The following is a 16,585-nucleotide window of genomic DNA, read 5'->3' on the forward strand; positions in this document are numbered from 1 at the left end:
CGCTCTCACACAGGTCACCAACAAACTCCAACCCACTCACGCAATCCTGCGCTGTCGGGCCGCACGCCGCAGCCAATCGGTCCCTTACAATGGCTAAACTGAATCAGTGGCCTCGCGGCCGAGGCTCGCTCCATTGCGGATACCGGCGGGATTGAGGGCACCGGATTCGCTGGCGATAGCCCCGACAGCGGGACGCCGCCGTGCAACTCGAGCCTACTCCGCCTGATTCTTCTGCCCTCGCCCCTAGGCCGTCGTACAAGAGACGAGATTCACTCGGTCCTCACCAGCCTGGTCGAGCTGCGTCTTGATCTTCTAAACCTTTTGGTAGCTGCCAGACTGCCCGTCGAGATACCTCGTTTTTGACAAACACTTCGCCATGGTCCGCCTCCGCGATGGAATGTGGCTGCCCGCCGAGGGCACCACGACGGAGTATGCGGAGGAGGTCTACTACACCACCGAGATTGAAGATGGAAAGGGCCTCAGTCTGCTGTGTCCAACGAGAAAAATCAAGTCCCGTGGTCACACGTTGAATGCGAGCACCGTCACTATTGTAAGTCGAAGCAACGGCCCATTCTTGGAAGCCATGTCACTCATACCCAGACAGGATGTCAAAGCCGAGTTTGACGGCGTCATCTCAGTCGAAGCAACTCACTGGGCCGGCGCCCTCAACAAGGGCCCTCATTTTGAGCTTTTCCCTGATGGAAGACCCGAAGTTGAGGCACAGATCCAAAAGGGCGACAAGGGCACGACTTTATCCTCGGGTTCGCTGTCCGCCACCATCCACCCCGATTTTGACATCCAGTTCCACAGTACCGACGGCTCCAAGCGGCTGACGTCCCTTGGGAGCCGAAGCGTAGGCCTGGCATACAACCCTGCGCCAAGCACACCAATGCAGACCGGGGACATGCGCAACTTCAAGCACTACATGTTTACTCAGACCACTCTCGGCGTCGGTGAAACAATCCACGGCCTCGGTGAGCGATTCGGCGCCTACAACAAGGTCGGCCAGTCTATTTCTCTTTGGAATGCCGATGGCGGTACTTCCAGCGAGCAGGCTTACAAGAACGTCTCATTCTGGCTTAGCTCCAAGGGTTACGGCGTCTTCATCGACACGCCGGGCAAGGTGGACTTTGAGATCGGAAGCGAGCGCTGCAACCGCCTGCAGACCGTGGTCGAGGGCCAGAGGCTCAAGTGGTATATCATTTACGGACCCACGCCCAAGGACATCCTCAAGCGGTATACGACTCTGACGGGCAAAGCCGGCAAGGTCCCGAGCTGGAGTTTTGGCTTGTGGCTCACAACGAGCTTCACCACCAACTACGATGAGCAGACGGTCAACACCTTCCTCGAGGGCATGAAGGCCCGCGGCTCGCCCGTAGACGTCTTCCACTACGACTGCTTCTGGATGAAGGCCTTTACGTGGACAGACTTTGTGTTTGATTCCGAGCGGTTCCCCGATCCCAAGGGGCAGATCACACGTCTCAAGGAATCCGGCCTCTGCAAGAAAGTCTGCGTCTGGATCAACCCCTACATCGCCCAGCACGGCGCGGCTTTCAAGGAGGCAGCAGAAAAGGGCTACCTCGTGAAACGCAAGAACGGCGATGTCTGGCAATGGGACCTGTGGCAGGCCGGCATGGGCCTTGTAGACTTCACAAACCCCGAGGCTTGCAAGTGGTACGAGGAGAACCTTAACAAACTCTTTGACCAAGGCGTCGACGCCATCAAGACAGACTTTGGAGAGCGCATTCCCACGCTGGACGTCGAATGGTACGACAAGACCATCGACCCCGTCAAGATGCACAACTACTACGCCTTCATCTACAACAAGGTCGTGTACGAAGCGCTGCAGAAGCGCTACGGCGAGAACGAGGCCGTCCTCTTCGCCAGGGCAGCGTGCGCCGGTACTCAGCGTTTCCCCCTGCAATGGGGCGGTGACTGTGAGTCGACCCCGGAAGCGATGGCCGAGTCCATCCGCGGCGGTCTGGGCCTGGGCCTCAGCGGGTTCTCTTTCTGGAGCTGCGACATTGGCGGCTTCGAGGGCTACCCGCCCCCCTGGATCTACAAGCGATGGGTGGCCATGGGTCTGCTCTGCAGCCACAGCCGGTTGCACGGCAGCAGCTCGTACCGCGTGCCGTGGGTCATTGACGACGACGACCAGAGCGAAGAGGGCTGCTCGCAGACGCTGGCCAAGTGGACCGCCCTCAAGTCGCGCCTCATGCCCTACATCTTCTCGCAGGCGCAGGCGGCCGTCGAGCAGGGCATCCCCCTGTCCCTGCGCGCCATGTGCATCGAGTTCCCCGACGACCCGACCTCGTGGTACCTCGACAGACAGTTCATGCTCGGCCCCAGCATCCTGGCCGCGCCCATCTTTGAAGAGTCGGGCGAGGTGGAGTTCTACCTGCCCAAGGGCAAGTGGACCTCCTACTTCTCTGGCGAGTCCCGCGACGGACCCGGTTGGTTCAAGGAGACACACGGCTTCGGCACGCTTCCGCTCTACGTCCGGGAGAACACGGTTCTCGTGCTGGGCAGCTCCAACGCCGTCGGCGCTGTGTACGACTACCGCCGGGACGTCGAGGTTAGGTTGTATCAGGTCAAGGAGGGCGCCAAGGCGGCCGTTGTCGACAGCGAGGGCAAGGAGCTTGGTGTTTTGGAAGTGGGAGCGGACGGCAAGTTGAAGGACATGACGCTCCTCAACGGGAAGATCACCATCACCGAGCTGTAAGGCGGAATGGTAATCATTTATGAAATTACGATGCTATCTGCATGAGATATCTAGGGTTAGATGGCATAGAACCGATACAAGTTCAGGATTCCTTTCAGGTATGTAATGAGATACCGTATTAGCTCGCCGTCACAGGTCTGCCGGCCCGTCCCAGCGGTGAGCCAACCGGGATTTGTCGGATACCGGCTGCGTCCATCCATCAACCGTCCCCGCGCCAAGTGGCTTGACATCACCTCATCTCCGGTCAATGTCCCCTCTCATCTGCGCTCGATGTTGCCGTGGTCTGATGTAAACGAACCTCGCTTCTCCGAATCTGTTCTCCAAGCCCCTCTCGTCGCTAAGAAAGAACCATAGTCGGCCAGAGTTTCCCCGCGAACCACGACGATCGATCCCCACCTTTTAGCCCTTTGCCGTTCTCCTCCCCGCCCCGCATCCAGGCCCCCTGACCCCAGATCCCAGCCAAGTCCAGTCAGAGCTCTCCAAGACCGCCGCTACGCATTTGCGGTGCTTGTATTGCTAGTCCTGGCTTTTGTGTAATTCATGCCACGGCACCCTGGATCAGTTTCGCTGTTTGGCGCGGCTGGAAGTCGGCTTGCGTAGATGACGATGAACACCCCAAAATTCGGTCTCGGGCGGCTTTCTCCAAGTCGCGGGAGATGGCAAGGGTTCCCCAGGTATGCTTCAGGTGTGGGGTAGGAAGCTCAGGCATGTTCGGACGAAATGTCCCACGCTGGTCTTCTCAGGCAAGTAACCTCGAACTATGTCAAAATTTCATCTCAGTAATCAAAGAAGAAGTTGATTTGGGGCTGAAGTTTATTCGGTTCGAATTACTCGCTTTATCTTGAAATTAAGGGGCAAAAAGGAAATGTGGCATGATGAGGTATTATCTGAACTCGGATCTACCACGTTCGGGCACCCAGATCGGCATTTTGAAAACTTCCGAAAGCGAGTTCCACCATTGAGATATCGGGCCATCCGACAACGCAACTAGCCGGTCCTAACCCGAGGATGTGAGAATCTGGCAGAACCAGTGGATGACACATGTCTTCCAGTACGCTGGATCACCATGCAGGCACCGCTTCCTTGCAGCTTCACCCGAGCCATGTCAACTGAACTTCTGGAAGCCTCCGAACGGGTCTGATGCCCGGATCTCGGAGTGCAACTCTGCAGTACGACTTCAAGGGTCGTGTTTATCCGTTCGCTTCTGTATGTATGGAATGAGGGGAGTATCCGAGGTACAATATACAGCAAGCTAGCAAGGAAAAGGAGACCAAGTCACCCGAATCGTAACGGCCAAAAGGTGAGCACATAGATACTACTCAGCAGGATACTGAGACAGATACGGAGTGATTATAGAAGAAACAAATCCGATAACCAAGGTCTGAGAAACGTCATTGGACCTCGTAAACGCCTCTATGTTGGAGATATCTCTCTCCCAGCTAGATCTTCATATATAACGTAGGTATCCTGATATGAGCAACTTGTCCAAAATCCGATGACGCAATGTCACCAAAGGGTATACCGCATCATCCTGAGCCTCCCATGACATTTCGCGCAAGAGGCTAGTTCAAATCAGTCCACTGCGTGTATATGTTAGCCAGTCTCATGGAATCGCATGTAGGGCAAACCCACATTATCTGGCGCATTCGTGACCTCCTCGTATGCCTGCATGATCTCAAATCCCATTGCCATGACGTGTTCGTAAGAGTCATCTTGCACCTGTACGTCGTTAGCATATGTGAACCAGTCATTCGAGGGTTTTACACACCCAGCTGAGCACCGTCTTGGCAGACTTGTGTGCCTTGTTTTGCCGCACACCCATCAGAGTCAGCCCCTGGAGCACGAGAGTGTCCTGCAACCCCGACTTAACAACGGGTGCCAGCACACCTCCTATCTCCTCATCACCAATCGGCACAAGGGCCGGGATGAAGTTCGACAGCGGACTGCCTGGTCTGCAGATGATGATGGTACCCAGGATCGCGTCTCCGGGACCCTTGGCCCTCACGATACCGCACGCCTTGGTCTCCTGTAACGCACACCTGTACAGTTCCAAGACCTCGGGGTTTGCGTGGGTGTTGACGAGGTCCAGCACCAAGTCGGCGTTGTCGAGACCGTGGATGAGATCAAAGCTCAGGTTGGCCCGCTGGACACTCTGGAGCAGGCCCTCGGGGATGATCCAGTTGCTCAGATCGTTGATGATCAAATTGGTCAGCCGTTTCGGGAACTGCACATCCCAGCCGTTGTTGGCGAACCAGTTCTTCACTCCGCCCTCGTCAATCGGGATGCCCAGGAAGATGCCGGGGAACGTCGTGCCCAGCTGCAGCTTCTTGACACCCCGCTTGCCGGTCAGATACCGCAGAGCTCGTCGATGAAGGGAGCGCCCGACCGAGACGTTCCGCTTCGTCGGGTCCACGAAGATGGCACCGAGAATGCCGATACCTTCGAGGAAGTAGGTCGCTGCAAAGCCGTACAGGGCATGCGTGCTGCTGTTTCTGACCACGAAATGCGCCTCCTCGACGTCCTTATTGAACAGTTCGAAGCATCCAGCTGGCATGTTCTCCAGGTGGCCCAAGTCGATGGTGTTTGCGCGAGCGACTGCCTTGATGAGCTCTTCAAGCCCCTGGGTGTCTCGCTCGCGGTCGAATTCTTCAACGATCCAATGCTGCCGGGATTTGAGGACCTTCTTGCTCTTCCGCAGTGTCCCGGGAAGCGTCCCCTTGGGCACGAACACGCCGCATAGAGCGCGGACCAGTGCATGCATGGCGTTTTCGGTAAAGTCGAACGTGCAAATGTAAGTGCCGATAGACTTGTCCATGGCGAAGTCGTATGGTGAGCTGACGGCCACGACAATGACCGACTTCTTCTGGCCACGCGTCCGCAGCATGGAACACATCATCTCGACGTGCTTAGTGAAGCCGGCTTGATACAGATTTCTGTTAGCATCGGCAGTCACGATGATGATGCAAGAGGCTCTGTGGATGAGGTTCTCGTGAACTATTCTCGTCAGCTAGGCAGGCAGTCTCGGGTCTGTCGACTTACCTGGCCGGACTCCGTTCGCAGTATAGCTGGTATGGAGGAGCTTGCCATGTCGTGCTCTCGCCAGAGAACGCCCAAACTCTCGGAAGACGCCTTCTCCACTCATGATGGCGCCCTTTTCCCTGTGCAACCACTTATCGTGAGCCGTGGGCGCAAGCATCTGAGCGTCTTTTGCCTGGAGGATGCTCTTTGTCAAGCTCGACGCCGGCAATGGCTTTACAAGCGGTGTGAGGAGCAACAACTCTTCCTCTTGATGCATGGACTGCGACAGAGGCAAGAGCTTCTCCTTATCTCGGATAACCGTTATGGAGTCGTCGTATGCCTTCCTCGAGAGAGCCATGTGACTGGGGTGCAGCTTGGACAGAAGCGAGATGCCAGGGGGGTTGAGAGCGGTTTGCCACGATGTGCAGGTGTCCTTTAACCGCAGCACCCTCTTGAGAGAAGTGAAGATCCGGTCTTTGGCAAATATGCCGTTTTCCACTCCGAGCTTCAGCCCCTTGATGGCTTCCAGCTGGACATCGTAGGCTCGGCACAGTAGCACGAGGTCACAGCCAGCCTCGACAGCCATCACAACTCCGTTCTGGACGCCGAGGTCGTGTGCGAGGGACTCCATTTCGAGGCACTCGGAGATGGCGACTCCATCAAACCCCAGCTCTTCCCGTAGGAGATCGTCCACAACCTGGTTTGATAGGCAAGCATGCGATACGTTCATGGACGGGTTCGAGATGCCACATCCCCCGACGAACATGGCGTCGAGCTTACCGGTCGCAATGGCATTGCGGAATGGTACCAGAGCACTCAAGCTCAATTCTTCGAGAGTCTGAGTAATGATGGGAACCTCCAGGCTCGAACCAAGGAAGTCCAGGTTGCCGTACGAAGGGAAGTGTTTTCCGCACGAAGCTAGTCCGGCATCCCGAATACCGTTGATGGCAGCAATGCCATACTGAGAGACTTCTTGGGGGTCGTCTCCCGTGGCGCGGACACCGATTGGCTGGTACCTGGCGTTCGACAAGACGTCTAGAACAGGGCCGAGCATAAGGTTGATGCCACATGCTCCAACTTCAGTCGCAGTAGCCTTTGACACTTCATAGGCTAGGTCGACGCGCCCCGTGGCCGCCACGCCCATGGCGCTCGGGAACTGGCACACATAGTCCTCATCAAACAGGCTGTTTACGCCCCCGTTCTCCTGGTCCAAGGCGATCAGCAGAGGCTTCGGGTGACCGGCTTTGTGAGCAATGGTCTGAAGCTCCTGGACCAGCTTGGCCGTCTCTTGGGCCGCTGAAAGGGATCAGCATGGATCTACAATCAACCATCCGGCAAGTAGGGAGAGCTAGAGGACAGGAGGGAGTGCTAACTCTTGAGGTTCTTGGCCGTCAAAATGATGGTCCCGAGATGATGATCCTCAATCAAGGAGCGGATCTGGGGAGTGACCTCGGTGCCATCCCAGCCCATGATGAGCATCTGGCCAATGGCCCTGAACGGAGTGAGAGGGCATGTCAGCGAGCGAATCGGGATAGGGTCAAGGTGACAGGCTTCTAGAAGGTCCAACGGAGACCAGGCGACAGGGAAGATGACATGGGGAGACGGGACCGGATGGCAGGGCGGAGGACGGAGGGTTCAGGCGGAACCTTCACGTTGGAGAGAAGAAGCACACAAGAGCAGGCGGGTCGAGGAAGACGAGACGTACCAATCGAGATCCTGCCATAGTGGGTCGAGCTCCATGTTGAGCTGGGCCGTGGAGAGCGGTCTACGACTCGTCACGTTTTGACGTGCATAGTACCTCTCGAGACTGCGAGGTGCCTTCAATGGGGAGAGGTAGCGGCGACCCTTCTCCGACGTTGACGTTGAGTCCCTGCTGATGGATGGTCGCGAGTGCGGGTGCTGGTGGTGTCTGGAGCTGTAACTGGAGCTGGAACTGGAGCCGGAGCCATCGCGCGTCGTCCGAGAGAGCGCGGACGTGGAGGAGTGGTGGTGCACCTGCGTGTGGGACGCCATGTGCGCCGCGCGGGAGGGGTGGTCCGGGCTTGCGCTGCTAGACACACGGCCCGATGCTGATTGGCTGCCGGAGGGCGGGGATATCGATTGGCCGATTCGCGCACGGGCCAGTGGTCGCAGCGGGCGATGTGGGGTGGATACGTGCCGAGTGATTCGAGATCCATTTCTCTGTGTTAGCGTCTCGATCTTCGGCCTCGACAACGGAACGTTACATGGAGCCTCACCACGTCAAACCTTCTTTTCCCCGTCTGCCCCGAAAGTCTGTGTGTCTGTGTCTGCGACGGTGACAGTCTGTCTCTGCCCGTCTCGTCCTGGGTCCCACGCCTCAGTCCCCCTCCGTCAGTGTGGGGCCCTACTCCGATTCTGGAATCTTGGGAGGCAAAGCAGTGGTGTGCGCCGGTGCTTGGGTGCTTGCGAGTGAAACAAAGCAACAGAAACGAGTCCTTTGCCCATGTGGACCGGCCGTTGGTCAAGTAGTCTCTGACTCGGAGGGGTTCCAGAGGCACCTCGCGGTGCAACGGGCGACTATCGTGCCCAGTCCAGTGTCTCCAACGCTCCATCCCCCACCGACGGCACGTTGATGCGATTGCCCGTCGATACACTCGTCCTATCTCATACCACCATGTGTGGTGGCCAACTCTCTGTGACTGTGAGGGGCCATGACGAGGTTGCCAACGCCCTGGAACCCACGAGACTTCCATGCAAGCCGGGCCATGCCGGCACCGTTGCCTTTCGCCGCTCCGGTTGCAGAAGCGCCCTGCAGTGCCCGTGAATAATACCCGGATCTTGCCCAGCGCTGCCTTTTGTTTCGGCTCTGTTCATGGCGTCGATATTGAAGATTAAGCCTGCAGCCAGCTCTCCCTCTGCCCAACAACAAATCAGCGCACACCATCCAGTCTGACACCATGCCCATCGCCATTCCCAAGACGCCCAAGAATGGCATTACGAAATTCACAAACTGCCGCCTCGTGAAAGGCGACGCCCTGGTGCAGGAAGACATCTGGGTCAGCTCCGTCACGGGCAAAATCATCCACAGCCAGGCGGCCTTCTTCGATGACCTCCTTCTGCCAGACGAGACCGTCAACCTCGGCGGTCGCATCGTGTCTCCCGGCATGATCGACTGCCAGCTCAACGGTGCCTTTGGCTTCAACTTTTCCACGCTCCTCGAAGACATGTCTCAGTACGGCAAAAAGGTCCGGGAGCTCAACAGGAAACTGGTGGCCACTGGCGTCACTTCCTACGTCCCAACGCTCACCAGCCAACGACCCGAGCTTTACCAAAATGCAAGTTCCTTTTTCTGTGTTGTAGATTTCTAGAATACTGACCGATGACAGGCTCTCCCGTACTTGGGGCCCTCTGGCGGCTCACAAGTGGCCAATGACGGTGCCGAGTCTCTCGGAGCCCACGTCGAAGGCCCGTTCCTGAACCCTACCAAGAACGGCATCCACAACGTCGATGTCCTGCTGCAGGCAGAGACATTCAATGATCTAGTCGAATGCTACGGCGCCGAGAACATCGAGCCTAGCGCCAACGGTGGCTCCATTCCAATCAAGATGATCACCGCCGCGCCAGAACGTGGGCGGATGACACAAATCATTCCTGAGCTGCGGGAACGAGGTATCATCTACTCCATCGGCCACTCGGAAGCGACGTACGAAGAGGCTTCGGCCGCGGTGGCAGCCGGAGCCACGATGATTACTCATCTTTTCAACGCCATGCGACCTCTTCACCACCGCAACCCCGGTGTCTTTGGTGTCCTGGGTATTGCAGAGAGTCTGGCGAGGCCATACTTTGGCATCATCTCCGACGGTATCCATCTGCACCCGACCACCATTAAGATTGCATTCAACGCTCATCCGGATGGCTTCATTCTGGTTACTGACGCCATGCACATGATGGGTCTGGCGGACGGCTCGTATAAGTGGACGAATGGACAAGACGTCAACAACATTGTCAAGGTCGGATCCACGCTGTTGTTGGAGGGCACCGACAAAATTGCTGGAAGGTGAGTTGTTGCATTTGACTACGAAACTGTGCACCACTAACGATCGTCAGTGCCGTCACTCTGATGGAGTGTGTCAACAACTTCCTGCGCTGGTCCGGCACCGGCATTCCGAAGGCTCTGAAGGCTGTGACCGCGACCCCCGCAGAGATGCTCGGCCTCAAAGGCATCAAGGGCTCTTTGGAAGACGGAGCTGATGCGGATCTGGTCATCTTTTCTGAAGAAGTAAGAGATGGCGCCACTCAGCTCGTAGTGGACGAGGTTTGGAAGGCGGGAACGATGGTATCGAGCCGGGAGGAGCCCCAGTCGCCTATTGCATAGACTGTCCGAGTTACGATAGTGGGTGTTGATAAGACAAGATTAAAGGAAAGGGTCAAGCCCTATAGACTGTAAATTCATAGAGCTGCTATCCAAATATGCAGGAGCATAAGCAGGCAGCATTAGGTTTATGCTATAAACGAGATTCAAAGATGATGGCCATGATGTAAGTGTCCTCTCAACCTGGCGACTTTGGCATCATCAGACCATTACGTCGTTCCTATGATCACATAAGTCCGTAATCACTTTACGAATTGACTATTGCGGAACAGTACCTAGGTATCTCTCATTCGCAGCGCAAAGTAAGGACCGGCTTATGTGAGATGGAGACTGTTATTCCACTCGCTGCACTGCGTACACAGTGACTGCTACGTGTTCATGACCAAAGTCCTTCCTGTTGGCCGGCACCTTGGGTATATAAAGAACATTGCGCATTTAATCCACTCGATAGCAAAGGCTACTTTTCAAAGTTCTTGCAGACCGTCTTAGTCGTGGAAACCAGTCCCTGTCCGCCATGGCTACCTCCGACGCGCCCCTTACTGCCCTTTACGAGGCCATCGAAAAGACTCTACGCGAGTTTCTCAACGGTTACGAGGACGCCTCGAAGGAAAACGACGCGTCACGGATCAATACAACCTTGACACCGGATTGCAAACGCCACTTCATGCCCCCTTCATTCCTCCAGGCCATGGGCGTGCCGACTGATCTTGCTATTGGGAATGAGATGTACGAAGCCAGGTTGGCCACCACCCTCCCGGTCTACAGCACGAAGAGGACGGAGATCAGCAATGTTGTCATCGATGTGCGAAAGAAGACAGCTGCCGCTACAACAATCCTCGACAGCGAGTTCATCGACGGGGAGTCTACAAAGCTGTATTTTGCATGGTTTATGCAGTTCACCGAGGACGGGTCACAAATAAAGGATGTTTGGGAGTACGCCGACAGCGTGGTACAACCCGGAATCTCAGCCAAGTGTCAGAAACTCTTTGAAGAGCAGAAGACCAAGGAGTGAGTGGACTGTGGCATTATCAAATATGAGTCGATATCGTCATTGCAAACCATCGTTTTGTAGATTCGGTTCCAGTGAGGACATTTGACCACTGTGGTGAGCTCATGTTATAAGCCCAGATGCGTGGGAAGGCATCTCGATGCTTGAGGTGGGTGATGTTTGCTCCAACCTGAAAGCCGACAAGCTCAGACAGGGACAATTACAGGGAGCTTCATTGTACTCAGTGGAGCTCATCTCCCCCGCCCAGGTGCCTCATTCCATGCAGGTTCACTGGGGGTGCTCCCAGTCGCGGTTGAAAGGCCCCCCAGAGCTAACCCCATCAAGCGCCCCTCACTTGCCTCCACAGTGCGATAACGCCTGCAGCCGTCGACTTGCAGGCCAGCCAATGGCGGCAGACCAGCGGCCTGATAGGGGTTGGTGCGGCGTCTCTCCAGTCCAGGTCACCCACCACCTAACCTCCACGTCCACTCGGCTGCCCGTGGGTTGGCTCCAGACGCAAGAGATCCCTCCGCTTCTGCATTTCCATCCAGAGTCGCTCGGACAAGACATTCGCTACATACCTCAACGCCCACTCGCCAGCTTGCTTGCTTTTTGCAACAGGGTCTTTTTTGTTTCCCGTTTGTGTCTGTCCTTCATTTTTTCGACAACTCGCTGCCAGGCTTCGTCGTTTACTCGCCCTCTGGGCCGCCCAGCCACCTCTGATCGTCCATCGTGACGACGAGCGCAATTCGTCTGCCGGCGGCTGGCGCAGTCCTACCATGCAATGGCCGCGTTCCATTCATTGTCGTCCGGCGCGACGCCCGGCGATGGCATGAGCCTCAACAGCGCTGTCGTGGATGGCATGGATTCCTCCATGTTTGACGATTCTCTGCTGTAAGCTTTCCGGGGCGGGAAACTTTCTGGAGGCGCCTGTCGCAGTTGGGATGGGAAGAAGTCAGACGACTAACAGTTTGCTGTCGCAGGGATACGGTCAACGGCGCCTTTCCCCCCATACCCTTCACTCCCACCTACGGATTCGAAGACTTCTCCGCCACGGGCTTCGAAGACCCCTTCGCATATTCGAACCGACCCTTCGAGGCGCAGCCTGCCCCCGAGTTCAACCAGGACTCCCCTACCCAGGAGCTCGACAACAAGCTACTCGGCTTCTCGGCGCCCTCGTTCAAGGCGACGGTCGTTGACGGGAATGGACAACACATGGAACCTGGAATGACAGCCGAGCTGTACGGCATGTTCTTCGTCGCGGAGGACGTCTTTGGCGCCGAGAACAACGGCCGCCCGCTCGAGCTTACCTGCTACCGTCGCAACCTGTGGCAGTGCTCTGGACAAGTCACGCTTCCGCGTCACATTACGCATGCCGTAGACGAGCAGGGCCGGCAGATACCCGTTTTCGAGCTTGCCGCCTCCATCACGGCGATCGAGTCCATAGAGGGGAAGATGACGGAAATCATATCGATACCCTGGAAGAGCGCGCATCCCATCGGCGCCGAGGAGCCAAAGTCGTCTGGTGGCCCACCTAACATTGTTCTGGATCTAGCCAACGGCCAGGAAGTTGACGCGAATAGAGTGTCGCTGCCGCTGTCATGGAAGAGGCTGCAGTTCAAGCATGCGACGGCAAACAACGGCAGGAGGAAAGGTCTTCAGCAGCATTACCTGGTGCAGATCAGCCTCCTGGGGAAGCAGCAGTCGGGGGAGTACATCAAGATTGCTGAAATCAGCTCTGGCCCAGTGATTGTGCGAGGCCGTAGCCCGAGAAACTTTGACAGTCGCAAAGACATCCCTCTGACGGGCGACAAGAAGCTTGAAAGGAGGAGCAACAGCGATGCGTCTGCCTCTGCTCCGCCTCACAAGGACAATGGCATGGCAACCCCGGTTCCAAAATACCAACCACCCAACAACCTTCAGGTACGCAGAGCTGCTTCGACTTACGGATTCAAGATGCTAACGGCTCACAGCAACCTCCAGAATGGAGCACGCCTCAACTGTACAGAGAAACGAGCAACAGTCAGCCTCCCGCAAAGAAACTGGCGCTGTCGCCGTCGCCGGGGATGTCTCGGCCACCGATCCCAGCGTGGTCTTCAGAGCCCGCGCGACAAGCGGCAAGGCCTTCAATGTCAAGCTCACGCCCTGGTATCTCGGGCCCCATTAACTTGTCGTTGTCGGAAGACGAGAGGAGCCCAAACAGGTCGAACTCGGATATTTCGAGCCCGCAGTTTACAAAGTCCATTGCGGCTGCCGTGCACAACACAAGTCAGAGTCCCAAAGAAGAGGACGATCTGCTCTACGAATACTTTCCACTCAGCGTGGACGACTGGTGAGTCTATCGTAAATCCGTCGCATACGGGAACTAAGAAACAACAGGATGCCGCCTGTGGAAGCCATCTACCGACCTCACGTCGTTCACCACACAATTGTGCCGCCCGAGATCAAGGCGCAACAATTACGCAGCAAGAGCAAACGCATGTTCACAGCCGAATCGTAATGATGATTTTAGACTGGATGTATCTGCCAGCCATCTTGGTATTCATACCCCTCGGCATGTATTCGCCTCATAGGGATCTATTTGAAATGATTTAACGAAGCCACCTCATGGGTTTGAATGTATTATAAGCTAATCGGGGTTACCTGCTCGGCTATCGGGAGGCCGGGTCGTACAGGAAGGAGGGGCAAGACATACGGACAGCACGGAAAATAGGAAGGCGAGTCAGCGGTGGAACACGTGGTTATACCCGGATCTAGTGCCATTGAATGATCAGAAAGAATATACTCACCAACAGCCTGCGTTGGGCTGGGTGATTCAACTAACCGCTGCTATTGTGTGATGGTCTCGTTCCAACCAATCACATGACACGATGTTGGAGAACCAAACGTAGCAGCACAAACTCCAACTCAACCCCACAATCTATTCTCATTCATCTCATCTTTTCAAGGTATCGTACACGTCGAGCCCTGCTCTTCTCTCTTTAACAATGTCTATGCACCCTCTCCGAATTTTATCCGTTCTTGCGATCCATGTCTCATGATTCCCTTTAATTTGGGCCTCTTCTACTATGCTACATTCTGTTTGGCCCGTCAAATAATCACACGAGCAACCAATGCTCTTTGCGTCTAGCGAGTGACTGGGCGGCAGCGAGTTACGGCTCGGCTTACAATCAATGAAGCGCTTACTGCCATGCAACCGGGCACGCATTCTTCCTTCTTCTCTCTCAATCGGTGTCTCATCGGCGTTTAGGCGCCAACGGCGTTCACCCGCAGCTGCTGCTCCGGGTTAGGAGTCAACCGCCGCGCAAGCGCCGGCTCGGGGATGCGGGAGGCCATGCGGTCGGGTACCAGGTCGGGGGTGTTTGATCTTGAAATAGACAACTGCTGCTGCTCGGGGTTCGGCGTCAGCCGTCTTGCCAGGGCCGGCTCCGGGATGCGGTTGGCCATCCTGTCGGTGACGAGGTCGGGCGTCACGGCCCGGAGCTGTTGCTCTGAGGGGCTCTTTGTGCGGGACTCCATGCTCTCGAAGACGAGCTCGATGTCCGGGGACACCGAGCGAACGGGGTACTCCGTGGCGGGAGACGCCCTGAGAAGACGGGAGGTGGTGGGTTGAGGGTGGTGGATTGTCGGGGTCGAGACCTCGTCGACGACCGTCACGGGGATGGGGCCTGGGCCGGTGCGGATCTTGGACGGGAGGATCTGCTCGAAGCCCTCGGCCTTTGCGACCTTTTCGATGCTCTTGAAGTACTGAGGTTATTGTGTCAGCGGACAGTTCCTGAGACGCGTGCGAGGTCTGTCTTACCTTGACAGTCTTGACCTGCAACTCCAGCGTTGCGTCCTCGTCGACGACGAGCATCGGGTGGGGGTGCAGCTGCAGGCTGGAGAGGGTCCACATGTGGTTGACGCCGTTCTCGATGCACTTCTGGAGGGCGAGGGCCTTGCGCGCGCCGATGATGATGGCGACGACCTCGCGGGCCTCGAGGACGGTCTGGACGCCGACGGTCAGGGCGAGGCGGGGCACCTTGCTGACGTCGTTGTCGAAGAAGCGGGAGTTGGCGAGGATGGTGTCGTAGGCGAGCGTCTTGACCCTGGTGCGGGACGCGAGGCTGGAGCCGGGCTCGTTGAAGGCGATGTGGCCGTCCTCGCCGATGCCGGCGAGGAAGAGGTCGATGCCGCCCGCGGCCTTGATCTTGGCCTCGTAGGCGACGCACTCGGCCTCCAGGTTGGGCGCGTTGCCGTTGAGGATGTTGACGTTGTTGGGGTGGATGTTTACGTGGGAGAAGAGGTGCTTCCACATGAAGGAGTGGTAGCTCTCGGGGTGGTCCCTTGGGATCCCGACGTACTCGTCCTTGAATGGTGTCAGGTTGTTGATGGTGAGGGCATCGGGGACGTCACGGAAAGACATACCATGTTAAAGGTGATGACATTTTCAAACGAGATCTATCAACAACACCGTCAGCCTCCTTGCTTGCCTACCAAGCAAGAGCTAGACTTGGAGCATACCTCTCCGGCCTTGTACCTCTGAACAAGAATCTTATATACGCCCAAGGGGCTGCTTCCTGTGGGCAAGCCAAGTACGAATGGGTGTGCGGGGGAGGGACTGAAGTGCTTGATCCTATCGACGATGTAGTTGGCCACATAGGCGCTGGCAGCGTCGGCGTCGTCGCGGATAATCAGCCTCATCTTGAACGGGGTATCTACTGAAGGGGGATAGCGTAGGTTGCAACGATACGAGGATGGGTGTGAGTATAAGCGCAGGGGGATGATAGAAGAGGGTAGGTTCTAGGCGAGGTCGATGTCTATTCTCGAGAAAGAGGACGGGAAACAGAGCGATGCGAGGGAGGCAAGCTGAAGAGACCCTCCTTATGAGGGACTAAACTCAGCTTCGACGGTGGCCAAAGGTTCGGGCGGTTTCCCCATACCCTTTCCCTCAAACCGTCCTCCCCCTTGAGGGGTTCCCCGTCGCAGCACAGCTGACATCACAGACTTTTTGCGGCAACGGCAATCTGCCCCCAGAAAGTCTGCTGAAGATTTGCGCTGTGGTGGAGGGATGGAACGTCACTGCAACTTGCTATCGGTGGTGTTTGAAAGTCCCACCACCCGGGCGTCCGTCCCACTGTGACCGGCTCGCGGGGAGGGGCCATTATCAACGTTGCCAGTCGCAGGTATCGGCCGATTCACCTGGTTCCAGTGGTTGGATGTCAATGCTCTGAACCGGAATCCGCGGACGGTTGAGAGTGGCCATCCATTGTGATAACTGGAGCTCTTGGATTTGGCAGGCAGTGAGCAACACACTTGTGGCACTCCCCCATTCTAGAGTCGGCCATCATCGTCATCCATCAGTTTAGACTCGCCATACCCCGACGGCCGCGGGCAGGGGTCGGCATGTCAGTGTGGCGGTGGTGGGTGTTGGACGAGCCAGGTGGTCGGGTCGATATCCCAGACGTGTGTGGAGGCTGTTCGATGTCAAGAAAGTTCGCGACGCTACCTACTGCATAGTAAGGTACGCACGGGTGGCGAGGCC

General features: G+C 56.6%; 6 protein-coding genes across 6 annotated transcripts; 4 read left to right on the forward strand and 2 right to left on the reverse strand.

Annotated features, from left to right (window-relative positions):
- Nucleotides 1–376: 376 nt before the first annotated feature.
- On the forward strand, nt 377–2,722 carry yicI (Alpha-xylosidase; the record flags this gene model as incomplete). Its single annotated transcript, XM_032035307.1, has 2 exons — nt 377–550; nt 605–2,722. The coding sequence occupies 2 exons, from the start codon at nt 377–379 to the stop codon at nt 2,720–2,722; spliced, it is 2,292 nt and encodes a 763-aa protein (XP_031885624.1).
- Nucleotides 2,723–4,284: 1,562 nt separating this feature from the next.
- Nucleotides 4,285–7,480, reverse strand: nagZ (Beta-hexosaminidase; the record flags this gene model as incomplete). Its single annotated transcript, XM_032035308.1, has 6 exons — nt 4,285–4,302; nt 4,355–4,441; nt 4,491–5,716; nt 5,762–7,036; nt 7,114–7,232; nt 7,446–7,480. The coding sequence occupies 6 exons, from the start codon at nt 7,478–7,480 to the stop codon at nt 4,285–4,287; spliced, it is 2,760 nt and encodes a 919-aa protein (XP_031885768.1).
- A 1,178-nt stretch (nt 7,481–8,658) lies between these two features.
- On the forward strand, nt 8,659–10,076 carry AMDHD2 (N-acetylglucosamine-6-phosphate deacetylase; the record flags this gene model as incomplete). The annotated part of the gene is made up of 3 exons (XM_066150945.1): nt 8,659–8,946; nt 9,088–9,758; nt 9,809–10,076. 3 exons carry the CDS (start codon nt 8,659–8,661, stop codon nt 10,074–10,076), a joined length of 1,227 nt encoding a protein of 408 aa, XP_066009848.1.
- Nucleotides 10,077–10,587: 511 nt separating this feature from the next.
- CGGC5_v002320 (uncharacterized protein) lies at nt 10,588–11,085 on the forward strand (the record flags this gene model as incomplete). Its single annotated transcript, XM_032035310.1, has 1 exon — nt 10,588–11,085. The coding sequence occupies one exon, from the start codon at nt 10,588–10,590 to the stop codon at nt 11,083–11,085; it is 498 nt and encodes a 165-aa protein (XP_031885617.1).
- A 760-nt stretch (nt 11,086–11,845) lies between these two features.
- pacG lies at nt 11,846–13,561 on the forward strand (the record flags this gene model as incomplete). The annotated part of the gene is made up of 4 exons (XM_032035312.1): nt 11,846–11,955; nt 12,045–12,984; nt 13,035–13,393; nt 13,441–13,561. The coding sequence occupies 4 exons, from the start codon at nt 11,846–11,848 to the stop codon at nt 13,559–13,561; spliced, it is 1,530 nt and encodes a 509-aa protein (XP_031885729.1).
- A 746-nt stretch (nt 13,562–14,307) lies between these two features.
- GNPDA1-0 (Glucosamine-6-phosphate isomerase 1) lies at nt 14,308–15,744 on the reverse strand (the record flags this gene model as incomplete). The annotated part of the gene is made up of 4 exons (XM_032035313.1): nt 14,308–14,808; nt 14,864–15,409; nt 15,469–15,501; nt 15,565–15,744. The coding sequence occupies 4 exons, from the start codon at nt 15,742–15,744 to the stop codon at nt 14,308–14,310; spliced, it is 1,260 nt and encodes a 419-aa protein (XP_031885728.1).
- Nucleotides 15,745–16,585: the final 841 nt, after the last annotated feature.

This window comes from Colletotrichum fructicola (genome assembly GCF_000319635.2).
Source record: "Colletotrichum fructicola Nara gc5 chromosome Unknown KSG_Nara_v1_contig01, whole genome shotgun sequence".
NCBI lineage: Eukaryota > Fungi > Ascomycota > Sordariomycetes > Glomerellales > Glomerellaceae > Colletotrichum > Colletotrichum fructicola.